Consider the following 19,399-nt stretch of genomic DNA (forward strand, 5'->3'; position numbering starts at 1 on the left):
ATCTATTATAAAGATTTGGTTTTAGAATAAATTGATTGAACATTATGCTGCCAAAGTAGTCTCTTTTGTAAAAATTGATTTATTCAAAACATAAGGAATATGATGATATGTAATTCATGTGAATATTGGTCAGCCCAAAGGAAAGCCTATATTTGGCCGAATTACATGCACATATTAATGGTAAATAAATATTTGGGTAAATAAGAATAAAGTAATACTTATTATTTATGCGAACAATAATCGGCCCAAAGGAAGTTTATTGTTTGGCCAAAGAATAAGCATTACACACTTTTGTTTATTTTCTATTAATTATGCAGTCAATAATCGGCCCAAAGGAAGGTTATTGTTTGGCCAATTAATAGAAAATATATGCGGTAATAAGTAGGTTGCAAAGTTTAAGTCTCCATGTGCATATTAAGTCGGTCCAAAGAAAGGCTTAATGTGTGACAGAAATTTTGACAATATTTGATTACTGCAATGAGAGTATCACTTACAGTTAATTTTTCTATCCAAAGATTGAAAATTAATGTTGTTCTAGATATCTCAATATGGATTTTTTCCCATTATTTAACTAATGTTTATTGCATGTTTTTTGTTCTAATCTAGAAACTATGGCTTTAGCTACCAATGTTTCTGCACAAATTAGCAGTATTCTTATGTTGAATGGTTCAAACTTTAAAGTTTAAAAGGATACTGTGGAGATTGCCCTCGGTTGTATAGATCTAGATATAGTTCTTCGAAAGGAGAAACCCACTTCCACTCCGGAAAACCTCAATGAGGTTAAAATAGACAAGTGGGAAAGATCCAATCGAATGAGCATTATGATCATGAAACGCTCAATTCCTGAGGCGTTTCAGGGCTCAATTACTGAGGATAAAGATGTCAAACAGTTCCTAAAAGATATTGAAAAATTCTTTACCAAGAATGAAAAGGCGGAGGCAAGTAGTCTTTTGAGGAAACTTGTCTCCATGAGGTATAAAGGTAAAGGGAACATAAAGGAGTACATTATGGAAATGTCTCATCTTGCTTCAAAATTGAAAGCACTAAAATTAGAGTCGTTTGAAGATTTACTCGTGCATTTCATTTTGATTTCCCTTCCTGCACACTTTGGGCAATTCGAAGTGAGTTATAACACTCTGAAGGACACTTGGTCCTTAAATGAGCTTATATCTCAATGTGTGCAAGAAGAAGAGAGGCTACAGCAAGATAAGACTGAAAGTGCTCACATGGCTTCATATTCTCAGTATAAAAGAAAGCGTGATACTACTGCAGATGTGCCTTCTCAGCAGAAAAAGGCTAAGAAACAGGATCAAGTTTCACCCTGTTTCTTCTGTAAGAAGGTAGGACACATGAAGAAGGATTATACCAAATATGCCACTTGGCGTGTGAAGAAGGGTATAATTCTCACTTTTGTTTGTTCTGAGGCTAGTTTAAGTTATGCACCTGTTGATACTTGGTGGGTAGATTCTGTTGCTACTACTCATGTAAGTGTCACTATGCAGGATTGCCTATGGAGACGACCACCAAGTGATGCTGAAAGATATATCTATGTGGCAGACGGCAATATAGTTGCAGTCGAAACTATAGGAACCTTTAGATTATGTTCCACGAGTGGATTTTACTTCGATTTATTAGAGACATTTTATGTACCGTCATTTAAGACGGAATTTGGTTTCTGTTTCTCGTTTGGATAAATCAGGTTATTTTTGTTCGTTCGGAGACAATAAAGTCAGTCTCTTTTATAATTCGAATAATATTTGCTCTGGTCATTTGGTGGATAATCTATATAGGCTTGACCTAAATTCAAATAATAATGAAATACTGCAAACAGGTACTAAACGAAAACTAAATGAGAATTCGGCATCATTATGGCACAAACGCCTAGGTCACATCTCTAAACAGAGAATTCAGAGGCCTGTGTCGGATGGAATTCTTGGACCCCTAAATTTGGTGGACTTTGAAGTCTGTATTGAGTGCATAAAGGGGGAAAACAACAAACAAAAGGAAATTAGGTGCCGAGAGAGCTAAAGATGTCTTATAACTGATACATACCGATATATGTGGCCTATTCCCTACTGTCTCTTGGAATGGACAACGGTACTTTATTACGTTCATAGATTATTACTCTCGTTATGGGTATCTATATTTAATTCATGAAAAGTCCCAAGCCTTGGATGTTTTCAAGTCTTTCAAAGCTGAAGTTGAACTTCAACTTGGAAAGAAAATTAAAGCTATCAAATCTGATCGTGGTGGTGAATACTACGGAAGATATGACGGTTCAGGTGAGCAACGTCCTGGGCCTTTTGCTTTTTTTCTTAGAGGAGTGTGGTATTGTTCTGCAATACATCATGCTAGGCAAACCTAGCATGAATGCTGTTGCAGAGCGAAGGAACCGAACTCTTAAGGACATGGTGAGAAGTATGATTAGTCATTCTTCCTTGCCTGAATCACTCTAGGGAGAAGTCTTAAAGACCGCAGTGTACATCCTTAATAGGGTGCCAAGCAAAGCAGTTAACAAAACCCCATATGAAATTTGGACTGGAAAAATGCCCAGTATAAAGCATTTGCATATTTGGGGATGTCCAGCTGAGGCGCGACCTAATAGGCCGCATGAAAGAAAATTGGACTTAAGGACAATTAGTTGCTACTTTGTTGGTTACGCGAGTGTTCACGGGGGTACAAGTTTTACAATCCTGCATCAAGGTCTAATTTTGAAACGGTAAATGCGAGATTTCTTGAGGATGTTGAGTTTGGGGGGAATGGAATATTAGAAATGTTGCTTTTGATGATGATTCTATAACTGACAATGATCAGGACCTTGTGCCTATTATTGTTCAAGATACAGTTATAGTACAAGAGCACAATGAGAATCCTACTGTAGATCCAGTTACAGTACAAGAGAATAATGAGAATATCGTTGTTGCTCAAGATACTGCTACAGCACAGGAAAATAATGAGAATCCTCCTCAATCCCAGTCCATACAGCAAGCTCAACAACCTCAAGAAGTGTCATTAAGGAGATCCAATAGAAAAAGGAGAAAATCCATCTATGGTCTCAAACAAGCTTCCCGTTAATGGTATCACAAGTTTAATTAAGTCATTACCTCATGGTTTTGAGGTAAATATTATAGATGAATGTGTATACTGCAAGTTCAGTGGGAGTAAATACATCCTTTTGGTCTTATATATTGATGACATTCTACTTGCTAGTAACGATATAGGCTTGTTGCATGAAACTAAGAAATTTCCATCGGACAAATTCGAAATGAAAGATCTTGGTGATGCCTCTTTTGTATTAGGAATCGAGATACTAAGAGATCGCTCTCAAGGTATTCTTGGATTATCACAAAAGAACTATATCGATAAGATTTTAAGTAGATATGGCATGAAAAGTTGTAGACCAATGGACACACCCGTAAGTAAAGGAGACAAGTTCAGTCTCAAACAATGCCCTGAAAATGATCTTGAGAGGACATCAATGCATGATAAACCTTATGCATTAGCACTAGGTAATTTAATGTATGCTCAAGTCTACATATATCCCGATATATCATTTATAGTGAGAGTGTTAGGTAGATACTTGAGCAATCCGGATATGGATCATTGGATAGCTGTTGAACGCGTAGTGCGTTGTTTAGAGAGAACAAAGGATTACATGCTTATTTATCGGAGATCAGAAAATTTGGAGATCATTAGGTACTCTGATTTCGATTTCATGGCATATGGTTGCGAAACTTTGTCACTAAGCTTCATATAGTAGATGACATTGAAAGGCCATTAAAGATCTTTTGTGACAATAAGTCAGCAGTATTATACTCCAACAACAATAAGAGCTTGACAAAATTGAAGCATACAGACATCAAGTTCTTAGTTGTCAAGGAGGAAGGTTAAGAAAAATAGATTTCCATAGGACATATAGGAACAGAGTATATGCTAGCAGACTCAATAACCAAGGAATTGATTCCTAAAGTCTTTCATGAGCACACTGCTCGGATGGGTGTCAATATTAGTGATGCCTTGGTTTAATGGGAGTTTATTTTATGCTATATGTCCTATGACAGATATTGAGTTATTTTCTACAGAACTAAGTTGATGGTTTATTTCATGTTATATGAAATGTTCATTTTGCAATATTTGTATTGTGTTTGATCTCAATAAGGTTGGACCAGCTGGAAATAGACATGCATGAGATCACTTGGCATGTAATTTTCATATTACTCATCCAAATTTGATCTATGTCGTTGAGTATATTAGGATGGTGATTGGCGTGGTTTAGTCACGGCATTTAATGTGATAAAAGCTGCGGTAGTTCCATATCTAATGTATGAGACGGACCAGATTGTTAAAGTAATGAGAGAAATAGCATTCAGATGCGCGCATAAAGTTTATAAAGACGTGATTATTCTTGTGGTTCTTTCGATCTTCCTCAACCAAAGCCTTCTGTATTCCTAGGTGGCTAAACTGCAACTCTTTTGATGGGAAAAGAGTAACAAAGGCGGCTTTGGTATATTGGGGACCGAAACTCTGAAGGTCTATTTATATCTGAGCAGCACCCATTAAACCCTAAAGCCCAAATAAAATAGTATCTAAAGTTCAAAAGATAATATATCTAAAATCCAAAAAAGATAATTATCTAAGGAACAAAAGATAATATCCGGTTTTATTCTCATTTAATTCCAAATCAAAAGTAATAATGACTTATTCAGTTAGCATTTACAACAATAAATGAGATCACCATTATATAAGTCATTTAATTTGAAATAGCATAATTTGTGATTATAATTAATATATGTATTGTCCACAAATAAATTAGGAAATCAAATAATTTCCTAACAAAATAAGCCAAATTGAAGATATTTTTCTTTATTTGATCTAATTGATTGATAACGTTAAAATAAATAAAATCGTTTTCACAATTATTTATCTTATTATTTTTATAACCTAAATTTAAGGATTCAAGTCTACACATCCAAACTATGTTAAGTTGTAAATAACCAACTTACAAGCCAAAACATCTAGCCCATTAAGACCTATATTGTTTGTCCATTCAAGCAATTTATTTTGCTCCTTCATGTTGCTTTTTTCTTTCCTTTTATACTAGAAATTCTCCATCTTTATATCTAAATTTTATACCTTTACTAAGCCATACAAATTACAAAGACATAAAGTGTAAGATGCTATGATTCGAGACCCTTTTGTGTGTATTAGCTTTAATTAATTAATTGAGTATCCGACTTGACACTCTCACTCACTATAAAGCCACAGAAGAACCAATATACTCTTCTCCAAAACTCTTCAGTCTTCATTCACACTTTGCTCTCTCTATCTCTTTTGCTTCTCAAAATAAATTTTAACAAAAAAATGGAGAAAGAAAAACCAAAAACAGAAGCATGGAGCATGTTGCTGAGGCAACCTGAGACACCACAAGACCCTATGGAGTTCTTGTCTCGTTCATGGAGTGCCTCTGCTCTTGAAGTGTGTAAGGTTCTTTCCCCAGCTCAACTTCCAGCACTACCTTCTTCTTATAAGGCCAACAACAACAATGGTGGTTGTTCTAATAATAATAGTAATAATAATCATAATTCTATGCCTATACTTGAGGACATTGCTGGTGAAGCTGCTGAAGAATCTGCCATTGTTTCTGGCAATCCTTTTTCTTTTGCTTCCTCTGAGACCTCTCAGATGATCATGGACCGAATCATGTCACAGTCGGTATTGTTCTTTCTTTTGCTTTATTAAGGATGTTAATTCAGTTTCAATTCATTCATGTTTATAACATGTTTTGCTGAAAATAGTAGAATCGCCTCTCAACTTGATTCGTAGGACACAAACCATAATTTGAAAAGAAGTACTAAAAAGATGAAATTATTTTAGAAATTTATAAGCCAAAAACAGCCTTAATCTACGCTCATCTTCTACAACAACTCACTTTCCTTGTTTCATGCGACTTTACTTTTGTTTTCACTTTTTACTTATTGTCTCTTTTTGATATTTTCTGTTCTGTTTTCTCTAGTGGTCCAGAAGCTTAGTTGCGTTCTGCAGGGTCGGTCTTGTTGTTCAGTTTCTCACCAAGCTTTCATTTTTCTGTTAATTTTGAATGCAAATCCTCCTCAGCAAGCTTAAAGTTCCATTTTTTCTTATCTGGGTCATCTTGGCAAAAACAGAACCATTCCAATTTTCATTTAGCTTCCATTTTTTTTTTGTCTTAAACAGCTTATGTTGAGTTATTCTTTAGTGTGTATTTCACAATAGTTAGTGAGCACTTTATACGTTGAATTTTAATTCAGGAAAAGAAACTGAAGCAATTGGTGATTGTTGTTTGAGTTTGGTCAGCAGGAGGTGTCTCCAAGAACCTCAGGGAGGCTATCTCACAGATAGCCCTCCAGTTTCCCCAACTGAAATTGATGATTTCAAGGTAAGCATCCTTCTCTTCATTTTCATCTTTCTCTTTCGTTTTTAGCAAGAGCAATAGCATGAATCCCATATCAACCTAAACAAGACACAGCCATGTTGATTTGTTTTGGCTTTCTTAAGGAAAGGAAAAAATAAAAGAAATATTTTTTGGGTACAAAGCACGAGCACTGACCAAACTGTACCATGTTAGTTCCAGCTTTCTCTGTAACCACAAACAAACTTCAATGACACTCGGAGGACAGTACCCACAGGTTCTCTCTAACACTAACAGACAAACAAAAAGTAGAAATTGAAAATGTTCTAGTTTTGGTTGCTAGTTAAAAAGGCTAAGCTTAATTTAGCTCCAAATGATTAGCACAAACAACAATTTTCAGAGGCGAATTTGTTAGTAATTGATTTTCTGGGGACTGACTTGATAATACATTAATAGTTAAAGTATATCGAAGATTAAGAGAAAAAAAAAATCCTTATTGGCATTTCTATCTAACATGACAAAAATTTGGTGTTACCATTTGTCTTTATTGCTGCTCTTGTTAACAAAAGTTGGGGAGGGAACAAAGAAAAGAAAAGAAAGAACAAAATCTCTATATTTGTTTGTTACATTGCATCTCTTCTCATGATTGTCTAAAACCTCTGTCATTCTTCCTGATTCTGGTCCCCTCATCCTACTGTGAAATTGGTTAACAAGATCCCACCTTGAACACCAACCAAAAACTGCTCCCTTTGAGTCCAAAGTTCAGCCCACAAGGGGATTCAAAATTCGTCTTTATTCGCCTTTAGCACTGGCACACCAATCTTGTTACCCATTTAGTCTCCCATAGCAACAATTGCACATTTTAAAGAAAACTAAATAATAAAAATTCCTCACAATTAAACAAGAGCAGAGTGAAACAAAAACACATCTAGTGTAAAGGTTTTTTATTATTATTTTGAATGGGACATCTAAGCTTAAGTTATCATAATAGAAATCAATCTCTCAATAATTCATAGTAGAAAAAGAAAAGAAGAAAAGTACATTGTGACTCGCGGAAGGAAGACATAAAACCTAATCTTTATTAACATCATATATGCAGTGTAGCCGCTCCAACAACAACAACCATAATAGCAACAACAACATCACCAGCCTGAGTAGTCAATACAGGGCTTCCGCCACCGGTGGCGCCGCCGTGGCAGCAGGTGGTGGTGGTGGCAAGACGGTAGGAAGGTGGCTTAAGGACAGGAAGGAGAAGAAGAAGGAGGAAACAAGGGCCCACAATGCTCAGCTGCATGCAGCGGTTTCGGTTGCTGGTGTTGCCGCCGCTGTTGCAGCCATTGCCGCCGCCATAGCTGCCTCATCTGGGTCCGGCAAGGACGAGCAGATGGCCAAGACAGACATGGCAGTGGCGTCTGCCGCAACGCTTGTTGCGGCTCAGTGTGTTGAGGCCGCAGAGGCTATGGGGGCTGAGCGTGATCACTTGGCCTCGGTGGTTAGCTCCTCCGTGAACGTAAGGTCCGCCGGCGACATCACGACCCTGACGGCTGCCGCGGCAACAGGTATGCATATAGAAAAGCATTGTTATGAGATTAGAATAACTTTTCTTTTGTTGGATTTTATTTAAAGGAAAAGTCCACAATCAATTTTATTAAATTTTGGCAATCTAATCAACAAGTTTCTAAAAATTAGATTGGATTAGTGGGTTCGATCGAATTAACTGAAAATCGGTTTAGTTGATTTTTAGAATTTTTCTACAAAAAACCGATTTAAAACCGGCTGAATCGGTGGTTAACCGATAAACCGAACGAACCGGCCGGGTTTTTTCAAGTTTAGGTTAGCTGATCCAACAATCAAAACGGCGCCGTTTTGATTCCAGAGAAAAAAACAAAAACTCAATGCTGAGCTATCATCCCCTTTCTTTCTCTTAACAAACACACCCTCACCAACCCTAGATTCTCCTAAACGGCTAAACCCTATCAGAGCCACCATCACCATCTCCCCTTTCATTCTGCTCTTCTCCCCTCGTCGCCAGAAGCTAAGGTCGGTTCAGGGCTGTTGTTGGCATCGCCGTTTTTCTGTCCGAGCTCTCTTTGTCGCTGCTTCTTTGCTCTTCACCGTTGGTCGTCGCCGCTTCTCCTCTCCTCGCCGTGGGTCGTCACTGCTTCTCCCCTCCTTGCCGTGCGTCGTTTCTGCTTCTCACCTCCTCGTCGTTTTTGGCTGTGGCCCCTTCTCGTCTCCCCGCCAGTCTTGTCGTCGCTGCCTCTCTGCTCCGCACCGTGTCTCACCGTCGTTGCTTCTCTGTTTCACGTTACCAAGGAGTGAGCCACCGCCGCCGTCCGTCGAAGTCAGGGCCTTCTCTCTTCGTTCCGTCGGGGTTCTCCAAGAACAACCCCTCTTGGCTCTCAGTCTCGTTCTCTACCGTCGACGTCGTCTGCTCGCAGTCGTCCTTCGAAGGTCAGTGCTCACTGCTAGTGCTTGTTCCTCGTTTGCTCAGCCGCACTTCTTCGCCGTCCGTCGTCCTGCTTGTCGCCTGGTCTCGGTCTCGGTCTTCGTCTCCGTCGTGGTTCTGCCTCTCTGCTCCGACTGCTCAGAACAAAGGTAATGGTTTCATTTTTTTTTAATTTTCGTTCTCTGTTCTTCTATCTTTACTCAGAACATTGAATCTTTTTGGGATTCTGTTAATGCCACTCAGATTGAAATTTGAATCTAGCTGTATTATATTCTGTATTCTTGTTTTGGATTGAATCATTGAATGATTAGTTGATTTATTTCGCAGGTTAATCTTTGTAAAAATTGTGCTGATTCAGTTGATTTAGTTCACTGATTAACCTTGTTAATCTTCCTTAAAATTGTGCTGCTGTCTTTTGTTTTGTGTTTTATGACTCAATGTGTTTAGATTGTGACGGTGTTGATGACTTAATTGTATTTAGATTGATTGACTAATTGATTATTGATTAGCTATGGCTGTTTTGCTGTGTTTCTGTTTTGTGTTTTGTGATTTTTATATATAGTGATGTGCTGTTGTTTTGTTAGTTAATTTCTGTTAGTAATTTTAATCTGTTGAGTTTGATTTTAGTTAGTTAGTAGAACTTAGATTTAGTTTTCTGTTTGAATGGATTAGGATTATTAGTTGTGGTATGCTGCTGTTAGGTTTAGGGTTATTAGTTGTGTAAGACTGCTGGAAGTGTTTGTGAAATTCTGTTGCTTGGTGGATATTGCTGTTGAACATGGTTGAATGTGGTTAACTGTTTGGTTGGTTATTAACTGATTATTGATTGTGCTGAAATTGATAGTATGCTGCTGATTTTTTGTATTATTCTTAGTAAACTTGTATGAATTGAGGTTCAAAGAATGCTTGTTTTGTGAGAAGTTGTTGAAATTTTGGTTGAATGGCAGTCTTTCGAATTAGGTTTTAAACCGGTACTTGGTGCATTAATTTTACATGTTTAATAGTATGCATGCCTGGTATTTACCAAATTACCTCGAGTTTTTTATTAAAAATTTTGGTCAATTCCCTAACTCAATGCTTATTTCCTACTTTTTATGACTATTTGCATTGATGTGAATGTACTATGCTTATTGACCAAAATTTTGACACTTTTTTGAATGTTTAAGGTCTTTTGTCCAATAACACAAGATTAAGGAATTGATCCTATGTAACCCCATTTTATTAACTTTGTTTGTTTAAATTGGTTTTGGGTTATATTAGGCGCGAAATTTTATTGACATTAACCTTGTGGTATTGGTTGCGAAAGCTTTTTGGTGTTTGAACATGCTATGTGCACTCTAATTGAACATTGCTCTTGTTTGTTTCATTTTGTTCCCCAATTGCTTATGAATGTGTCTCTATGTATATCTTGGATTCCAATTTGCATATTGTAGCTATTATGTAAATGGAATGACGGAATCTTGTTAGGCATGTGATTGAGAATGATATTTAGTTAAATTCTTTTGTTGTTAAAAATCATCAAAGTTGAATTGTTACTGATTATCATCACTAAACTTTGAATTTATTGCTGTCTTGTTTATTTAAATTGAGAAAGTATTTTGTAACAGTGACTAATTTACTATCTCTTTTTGCATCATTAGTTATTTTTATTAATATGTTTTTAAAGACATGTATATTAACTTTTAATTTTAATTTTATTTTTATAATTTTATATTTTTATTTAATTATGCTAGGATCAATATCAATGGATCAAATATCAATTGATCAGTAACAAAATTGAATAAAAATAAAAAAATAGCTAAGGACACAATCACTATTTGAAATGCGATATTGACTAATGGAAGAGAGTTAAATTATGGGAAGTTTCAAAAGCTGAACAAGTTCAAAGACAGATAAAATATTTCAAAAATTTTGACATTGCCGTCGGAATTTTTTTACCGGTATTGATTTATTTTGACGGAAATGATGGAGACAAGGAAATAATGGTCTTCATGTACTAGAATTATAACATGAACTTAGAAGGCATTTAGGCTGAGTATTGGAACAAATTCAAAATGTATATAAAATAACTTTAAAAAGGACGGTCAACATTATATGAATAGAAAGACGTGTCTTGGCGAAATAGACTTAGACTAAAGATACAATTTTGTGATATCTGAAAACATAGCTCTTATTATAGGAATAGAGGGAGGATATTTTTCCAATGCAGTGTACAAAGATAAAATTATTTATGAGATGAATAGTCTATGTGAAGTTTTATTATCTTTATGGAATTTCGGTACACCTCCAAGGGAATTTGACGTATTTTTAAAGTTTTTATCAGAGTAAGTTAATCTGTTATTTTTATTGATATATTATTTTATTTGAATTTGTATATATTTTATAGATAATATTTATTATTATTATTTCAGGGCTGAATCATGAAAAATAATATTTTGTTATTCTTATCTTTTAAGTTATCAACAGAAATCATATCATTTTATTTAGTTCCACAAATACCGAATGATCATTTGAGTCGGATTAACAAAAATAATAAGATTCTTGATGTCAATAAAAATTAGAAAAAATCTTTTTTTGCCATCATATATATCTGTCAAATTGTTCTGATAGAGGGATAGATCCAGAAATTGTTCCCCGCTCTAATTCTTTATTATCTCTAGCTGACCAATTTGTCAGATATATATGATGGCGAAAAAGTTCTTTTCTAATGTCAATTGACATCAAGCAATTGTATTTTTGTTAATCCCCTCAAGTGACCATTTAGATATCTGTGAAACTAAACAAACAAAATAATACGATTCTCTTGATAACTTAAAAAGATAGGGATGACAAAATATCATTCTCCATAATTCAGTTCTAAAATAATAATAATAAATATTATCTATAAAATATATACAAAATTTAAATAAAATAATATACTAATTAAAAAAAAATTAACTAACTTTGGTAAAAACTTGAAGAACATGTCAAGTTCAGTTGGAGGTGAACTGAGATTCCATGAAGATAATAAAACCTCATGTAGACTATTCATCTCATCAATAATAATTTAATCTTTGTGCACTGCATTATAAAAGTATCCTCCCTCTGCTCCTGTAACAAGGGCTCTATTTTTAGATATCACAAAATTGTATCTTTGGTCCATGACTATTCTCCCATGGTGCATAGCTTTCGATTTATTATAATGTTGACCACACTTTTAAAAATTGTTTTACATGCATATTGAATTTACTCCAATCCTCAGCCCAAATGTCTTCTAAATTCATGTTGTAATTCTCGTACACGAAGACCGTTGTTTCTTTGTCCTCATCATTTTCGTCAAAATAAATTAATCCTCGTAAAAAAATTCTAACGGTATGTCAAGAAATTTTTGAAACATCTCATCTATTTTTGAACTTGTTTAGTTTCAGCATTTGAAACCTTCCATAATTTTAACTTCTCTTCCGTTGGTCAATGTTGCATTCCAAATAGTGATGGTGTCCTTAGCTATCTTTTTTTGTTCAGTTATGTTACTAATCATTGATCCTAGTTGACTGATCATAATTAAATAAAATTAAGATTAAAAGTTAAAATACATGTCTTCACAAACATATTAATAAAAATCAAATATCAATTCTTAAACATAACTAATAATGTAAGAAGAGATAGTAAATTAGTGAACAAGACAGCAACAAATTCAAAGTTTAGTGATGATAATCAGTAACAAATTCAACTCTGATGATTTTTAGCAATAAAAGAATTTAAGTAAACACCATTCTTAATCACATGCCTAACAAAAATCAGTCATTCCAATTACGTGGTAGCTACAATACGCAAATTGGAATCCAAAATATGCATAGAGGCGTATTCAAAAGCAATTGGTGAATGAAACCATAGTTTTTTACCGTGGATGACGGCTCATCACGGTGAGCCAAAAAATCCGCCATAAAATTATAGTGGATGACGTTGCAGAAAATGGCGGATTACCAAAAAAATACACATATGTACAAAAAAAACTTGCAGAAAAATTGCAAATATAATAAACTATAAAATCTATCTATATAAGCAACTTTTTAGTCATAAAGTATCCAATTAATGTAGCAAATTTAGCAAATAAACATAACATCAAGTTCAAATCATTAACTCAAAAAGTCATAAGGAACCCACAAAATAGAAGACATAAAAACTATAAACTATCTAAATTTTAGCTCTCATCAAATTCATCCAAATTAACACGGATTGATGGAGGTACACCTGCTGCATCAAGGGAATAATTGGTTACAGATTTCCAGGAAAAGGATTCTATCAAGGCAGCTGTGGTATGGTATTCTCTGTTGTGCATTTCTTCCTTGTGTTTCCATTATAAGAATTTTTTCTGTTGTATTGGTTAATATTTTTGCTTGAGATAATGATTTGATGTGACATGTTATCATTCAGTTATCCATTAAAGCTGGAGGAGTTGGATTAACTTTAACTGCTGCAAGCACAGTTATCTTTGCATAACTATCCTGGACTCCAGGTGACCTAATTATGGCCGAAGATTGTGCTCATAGAATTGGCCAGTATTCTCACTCTCATGAAGTAGAAAGGAGAGAGCTGTTACTAGTTGCATGACAACATTAAGAAAACAGATAATATCAAATGAAAAGAACTCACGTCGTACTTTTTTTTAGCAAAGGCAACATGCACTGTTATGGTTCTTTGACTAGTTATTTCTTGTTTACAGCCTTACAGGTGTCTTCAGTAAATATATACTACTTGCTGGCAAATGATACGGTTGATGACATCATATACTACATTTATTTTGCATTGACGATCTTCTATATTTTTACATCTTAGGGATGTGGTGCAATTCAAACTGGTTAATTTGGGGCAGGTACATCTCTACATCATCTTGGAACTATCATATGTAATGCAAAATGAACATAATGCGTAGTTTCATATGGTAAAATAAACTGGTGGTTCGATTCTGGTTTATATTTATATTTTGTCAAGATTTGAAGTCTGAGGTGGTGGTCTTCAAAGCCGAGTTGGATAAAGGGTTTGAATGTGGAGCTTGAATCCAAGAACAAGAAGCTCGGTGAGGATCTTGCTGCTGCTGAAGCTATAAGATGGTAGTAGCTGTTGGTACCAGTGGCAAGGTATGAGAAGCTTTGATTGGTTTGTTTTCTTTTGATGTGTTTTACCTCAAAGCATGGAATGTGTCATAATTCATTGTTACTTATCTTGTTTTTCTCTTTATGATATAAAGGGTGGTTAATCCATGTCTTAAGAGTCATCAATCACTATCTGAAATAGTTTCTTTATTTCAATGGTTTTAACTTTCAATTCATATGGTGGAACAAAAATGAGATCATATATATATATATATATAATGCTTTTATAAACTTTACTTGTTTTTGCTGAATGAAGGAGGCAATTGGGGAAAGCCAGAGCCCCAAATTCAAAGACATACAGAAACTCATTGCTGACAAATTGGAAAGGTCTAAAGTGAAAAAAGAAGCTACTCCTGAAGCGATTTTTCATAAAGCTTCTTCAATACCGTCTCCTACGACAACAATTCATGTCAATTCTGAATCCCAAAGTATAGAAAGAAAGTCTCCACCAAACCAGTGCTTGCCACCATCAATGCCGTCTCAGCCTTTGGCAAATTTAGATGATATGAAGAGAGACATAAAAGGGCCTCTGAATCATCCGCAACCGGTAATGATTATTGCACACAGTAGCATTGTTGGAGAATTTCAGAACCGTTCAGCTCATCTTTTAGCAGTTAAGTATTGTGTGATTATTACACTTTCTAGTTCCTGTTTCTTTTTTCACCTCAAAATTATGTACTGCTAGTTGATGACTAATGAATTACCATACTTTCCAGATAAGGGTAGACATTGAAACAAAAGGGGAGTTCATCAATGACCTTATAAAAAAGGCGGTAGATGCTGCCTACATGGACATTGAAGAAGTCTTAAAGTTTGTTGATGGTGAACTATCCTCATTGGTACATTTCTCAGAAAATTATTGATCTGGTGGGCCAATGGCTCTTTATATGTTATTTCATTAATCATTTTGAAGTTATTATAATTACTATATGTAAAACCATTGTTTTACTAGATTTTCTGAGAATTTCTGAGAGGGTGAGCCTTGGTGCAACAGTTTAGCGTCTTGTGATTTCTGACTTGGAAATCAAGGATTGTAATATTTGAAAATGGATAGAATTTTTCTACTTTGCTTCTTACTGGCTTTGTCTTATGTATTCTACAGGTGGATGAGCGTGCTGTCTTGAAACATTTCAAGTGGCCTGAGAAGAAAGCCAATGCGATGCGAGAGGCTGTGGTTGAGTATCAGGAGCTTAAGCTATTAGAACAGGAGATTTCCTCCTACACGGATGACCCCGACATTCCTTGTGGAGCTGCCTTGAAAAAAAACGGCCAGCCTCTTAGACAAGTAAGATTTATGTCAAGATAATAGTATTCCTATTTAATAATCTTCTTATGCATTATTTCATCTCATTGTGATAGGTCTGAACTGAGCATACAGAGGCTAATCAAGCTGCAAAATTCTGTCATGCGTTCGTACCAAGCGTACACATTCCAACCGCTTGGATGCTCGATTCGGGGATAATGAGCAAGGTAAATTTCTTTTTAACATATTTTTACTCTGAAGTGAGAACAAAGATTGAAATATGGTAAATGGTTTGCTTTACGGTTATCATTACTCTGGTAGTAGTGGAATAATTATAGTTAGTGATTATCCGAAATTTATCAACATAGAACTTGATATAGTAGTTGATTCACTGATCTGTTTGTTTTTACACAGTATATGCACACGTTTCAATTCTCAAATAACATGTATTTTCCTTTATCTAGAGATATATCATTTCGTCTCTTGGAAGATATTGTTCCTTCAATTGTTAACTTTGTAGATTAGTAATAGTAAAGTGTATTCGCAATCCATGCAGATAAAGCAGGCTTCCATGACTCTAGCCAAGATGTACATGAAAAGAGTGACAATGGAGCTCGAATCCAACTGGAACACAGACAGAGAATCTAGCCAAGATTCTCTTCTGCTTCAGGGTGTTCATTGATTTTCTTCTACTATACCCTTTTGGACTCTTGGTTGTCACCTCCAAAAGCTGGAATACTAACATTCATTACTATTATTCTTTTGTGTTTTCCTCTTTATCTATCTCCCTCCAATGGTCCCAAAATAGAAGAGGAACAAAAATGGAGAAACACCACATATTCACATCACAATCATGCATGAGATGAGGTTGATCTTTATGAAGAGGGAATGGCAATATGCTATCAAAATGGTTACAAACTAGCAGCTTCCAAGATCAACATGTCACAATCTAGGAATAGGATAATAGTTCAGTGTTATTAAATTTCAACAGTGAATTTGTTTGGTGTATGTACTTGTGTTCAGTGTTTATCGCTGTAATAACAATAAATAATTACGAGGAAAAATGTTTACTTAGTTTATAGCAGTGATGTTCAATATGTAGTGCTTGTAAAGAACATTTTGAAGCGTTTACAAAGCATGCTCTGGAGGAAGTGAAAAACAAAAGAAAAAGGATAATAATAATAAAGAAAAGTCTAGGGGTCAGTAATTTTATTACAATTTTGTCCAGCATGTAACCAGCAGAGAAAGGTGAGTTATTGGATGAAATCTCACACTAATTTTACACCATCAAATCATCATTGATGGCTAATTGATGATTACTAATCACAAATGTTACTTTTATTTATTTTTATATATATTAATTTACATATTTTCTTAATTTAATAATTTGTTATTAAATTAATTAAATATATTATAATAAAATAATTAGATTAATAATTAAAACTAGCTGCAATAATAATTTTTTGAATGAAAAGTTAGATAATTTTTTCATATATTAGTAATTATTTTTTTTGGGTATATGTAATATATTTAATTTTTTATATGAGAATAATATCATATCTTATCACCTGAATGTGATCCATTTTAGGGATTACTTATCCTAAAAGTCTTGTAAATTTAAAATTTAAAATAGTACTAATAACAAATTAAAAGTAAAATCTAAAAGAGTCAAATATTTTCCTCTTGAAACGTACCGTTTCCAATTGATGCCTTTAGATCCACGTGTACTTTTAAACCGTTACAGGTCATTAAATTTGAACACGTGGATCTACGTGTCGCAACTTGTCATCCATAGTTAGTTCACGATGCATAGGCTCCGTAACCAGCACATGCCAGCACGCGCAATACAAAAATCCATGCCAGGTCACCAAAAGCGAATAATGAATCGCCACGACATTACAAATAGAGAAATCAATTTCTTCATAGCAGCTTCAAACAAAAGGAACGAACCCAGTCAAAAGTTCAAAACCACAGAAGAGAGAAAAGGAGAATTCGGTTCCTAATTAATTCTCACCGTCAACGATGGAGGTTTCCGGCACCGTTCTAAGGAATATCACGTGCCCTTCCTTTTCCATGCACGTGAGTTCCCGTCGTGGTGGTGGTGGTGGTTGCGTTTCGGTGCCGGTGAGGCTGAGGAAAAAGGCGGTCGTGCGTTGTTGCTGCGGGTTCAGTGATTCGGGGCATGTGCGGTATTACGGGGACGAGAAGAAGAAGAAGGAGAAGGAGAAGGGAACCGCTGTGTTGAGCACCAAGAAGAAGCTCAAGATGCTGAAGAAACGTGTCCTTTTCGATGATCTTCAAGGAAACCTAACTTCGGTAACTTAATTATTTTTACATCTTGTTGCTTTATGTTTGGACTGAAATTTAGCTGCATAGGGTTGAAATCAAATTTAACAGGTTTAGAATAATGCATTTGAACATGCAATACCATTGATTATTTGGTGAATTTGGGTGTGTTTGGTAAACATGTTGGAAGCACAAGAAGCACCTTCAATCTTCTTTGAGCGCTGCAATTTTTGTTTGGCTAACTTTTCCCCTCTAAACGTGAAGATGATTCTGGATTTGAACTCCCTTAATAAATGGTAGCTTTTTGCTTTCACTCTATAAATTAAAAAATTAATTAACATTTTATCAATTTTGCCATTCAATCTTATTTACAATAAAAGATAAAAAAAAATAATCATCAGAGTTCTTGATTTTTTTTCCATGATTATGGTTTACAAACAAATATTTTATAATATTATTATTAGTATTCTTTGTTAACTGCATGTTATTGTTGTTGGCCTTTAAGTGATTAACAGAGTCTCAGGTTTTTATTCAATGGCAAATTTAATTATTGTTGTGTTGTTTTTACACAGGATGCTGCTGAGGTTTTGATGAAGCAGCTAGAGCAAGTAAGGGCAGAGGAAAAGGAATTGAAGAGAAAAAGGAAGCAAGAGAAGGAGGCAAAACTCAAAGCCTCTAAGATGAACACCAACCCTGATTGGGAATCATCATCGTCATCATCTGAATCTGAATCAAGTGAGAGTGAATGTGACAATGAGGTGGTTGACATGAAGAAGAACATGAAGGTTGGTGTTGCGGTTGCCGATTCCCCACCAAAGGCAGAAACCATGATATATACACCTCCCTTGTTGCCTGAGGATGTTAGTGCTAATGACCATCATCATAAGGCCATGGAATTATTCTCTAGAAACAATGACATATCAGTTGGAAGCATTAATGGTAGCCTTAAGAATGAGAGTACTGCGGTTATTATCACTGAATCTATTCCTCAGAAGAGGATTGAGGTATGCATGGGAAACAAGTGCAAGAAATCAGGATCTATTGCATTGTTGCAAGAATTTGAGAGAGTGGTTGGTGCTGATGCTGCTGCTGTTGTTGGATGCAAGTGCATGGGGAAGTGCAAGAGTGCACCTAATGTGAGGATACAGAACTCTAATGCGGATAAAATAGCTGAGGGGTTCAATGATTCAGTTAAGGTTCCAGCTAACCCTCTTTTCGTTGGGGTTGCATTGGAGGATGTTGAAACCATTGTGGCTAGATTCTTGGGCGAGAATCAGGAAAGTACTAATGAATAGTTTGCTGGTATGCTGTTTGGAAAATTGTACATATGTAGTGCCAGTACGGCAGTACCTATCAGATTGTTGTTTTATTGTATATAAACACAGACAATATATTTTTGTGAGATTCGATTTCCTAATTTATTGAAACTTCCAGAGCCTAGTTTGTGTCCATTTGAGCTCGACTCAAAGATTTACATGGCCTGCCTCGCAGTCACAACTAGCCTGAATTCAAATTTGAGGGCCCTGTTTGGCATTAATATTAATATATTAATATTTCTTGTTATTCCTTGTTGGTTGTTATCATTTTAGCATTCTGTGTTGATTTATTTATTTATCTTCAATTAATTTTTTTGGCACATGTATTTTATCCCAAAAGAAAATCTTGGCATTGTCCTCTCTTAGGGGTGATAGTAAGTTAGTAACTCACTCAGTGAGATCCCATAAATACAAAATTTGTTCAGACCAATCTGTCAAAATATCCACCTCCCTGATTTGATTTACCATATAGTGTTAAATACATTTTTTTGGTAATGGAGGCCATTGATGTGTTGTGCAGCATTATGGAATGGTGGGTGTATTTTCTATCAATATATTTTTTTTTTTAAATTAAAAAAAGTAGAT

The 19,399-nt window shown here is 35.2% G+C and overlaps 3 protein-coding genes across 3 annotated transcripts; all 3 read left to right on the plus strand.

Annotated features, from left to right (window-relative positions):
- The first annotated feature begins 5,312 nt into the window (after positions 1-5,312).
- LOC107473511 (VAN3-binding protein) lies at positions 5,313-13,922 on the plus strand. The gene is given in 6 exon segments (XM_052257587.1): positions 5,313-5,712; positions 6,334-6,371; positions 6,373-6,415; positions 7,488-8,986; positions 13,251-13,689; positions 13,809-13,922. Coding segments are annotated over 4 exon segments (957 nt in total). The 5' UTR covers positions 5,313-5,361; the 3' UTR covers positions 8,013-8,986; positions 13,251-13,689; positions 13,809-13,922.
- A 2-nt stretch (positions 13,923-13,924) lies between these two features.
- LOC107473460 (protein CHUP1, chloroplastic) lies at positions 13,925-15,894 on the plus strand. The gene is made up of 6 exons (XM_052257743.1): positions 13,925-13,954; positions 14,226-14,516; positions 14,686-14,808; positions 15,072-15,254; positions 15,627-15,719; positions 15,769-15,894. Exons 1-6 carry the CDS (start codon positions 13,925-13,927, stop codon positions 15,892-15,894), a joined length of 846 nt encoding a protein of 281 aa, XP_052113703.1.
- LOC107473461 (diacylglycerol O-acyltransferase 3) lies at positions 15,324-19,061 on the plus strand. Its single transcript, XM_016093025.3, has 3 exons — positions 15,324-15,439; positions 16,957-17,528; positions 18,071-19,061. The coding sequence occupies exons 2-3, from the start codon at positions 17,235-17,237 to the stop codon at positions 18,791-18,793; spliced, it is 1,017 nt and encodes a 338-aa protein (XP_015948511.1). The 5' UTR covers positions 15,324-15,439; positions 16,957-17,234; the 3' UTR covers positions 18,794-19,061.
- Positions 19,062-19,399: the final 338 nt, after the last annotated feature.

The sequence above is a fragment of the Arachis duranensis genome, chromosome 2 (genome assembly GCF_000817695.3).
Source record: "Arachis duranensis cultivar V14167 chromosome 2, aradu.V14167.gnm2.J7QH, whole genome shotgun sequence".
NCBI classification, from domain to species: Eukaryota; Viridiplantae; Streptophyta; class Magnoliopsida; order Fabales; family Fabaceae; genus Arachis; species Arachis duranensis.

Coding starts and splice junctions, on each gene's coding strand:
- LOC107473460 (XM_052257743.1), top strand. CDS start 13,925: ATGGTAGTAGCTGTTGGTACCAGTGGCAAG. Junction 13,955..14,225: donor CTGTTGGTACCAGTGGCAAG/GTATGAGAAGCT, acceptor TGCTGAATGAAG/GAGGCAATTGGGGAAAGCCA. Junction 14,809..15,071: donor ATGGTGAACTATCCTCATTG/GTACATTTCTCA, acceptor TGTATTCTACAG/GTGGATGAGCGTGCTGTCTT.
- LOC107473461 (XM_016093025.3), top strand. CDS start 17,235: ATGGAGGTTTCCGGCACCGTTCTAAGGAATATCACGTGCCCTTCCTTT. Junction 17,529..18,070: donor TTCAAGGAAACCTAACTTCG/GTAACTTAATTA, acceptor GTTTTTACACAG/GATGCTGCTGAGGTTTTGAT.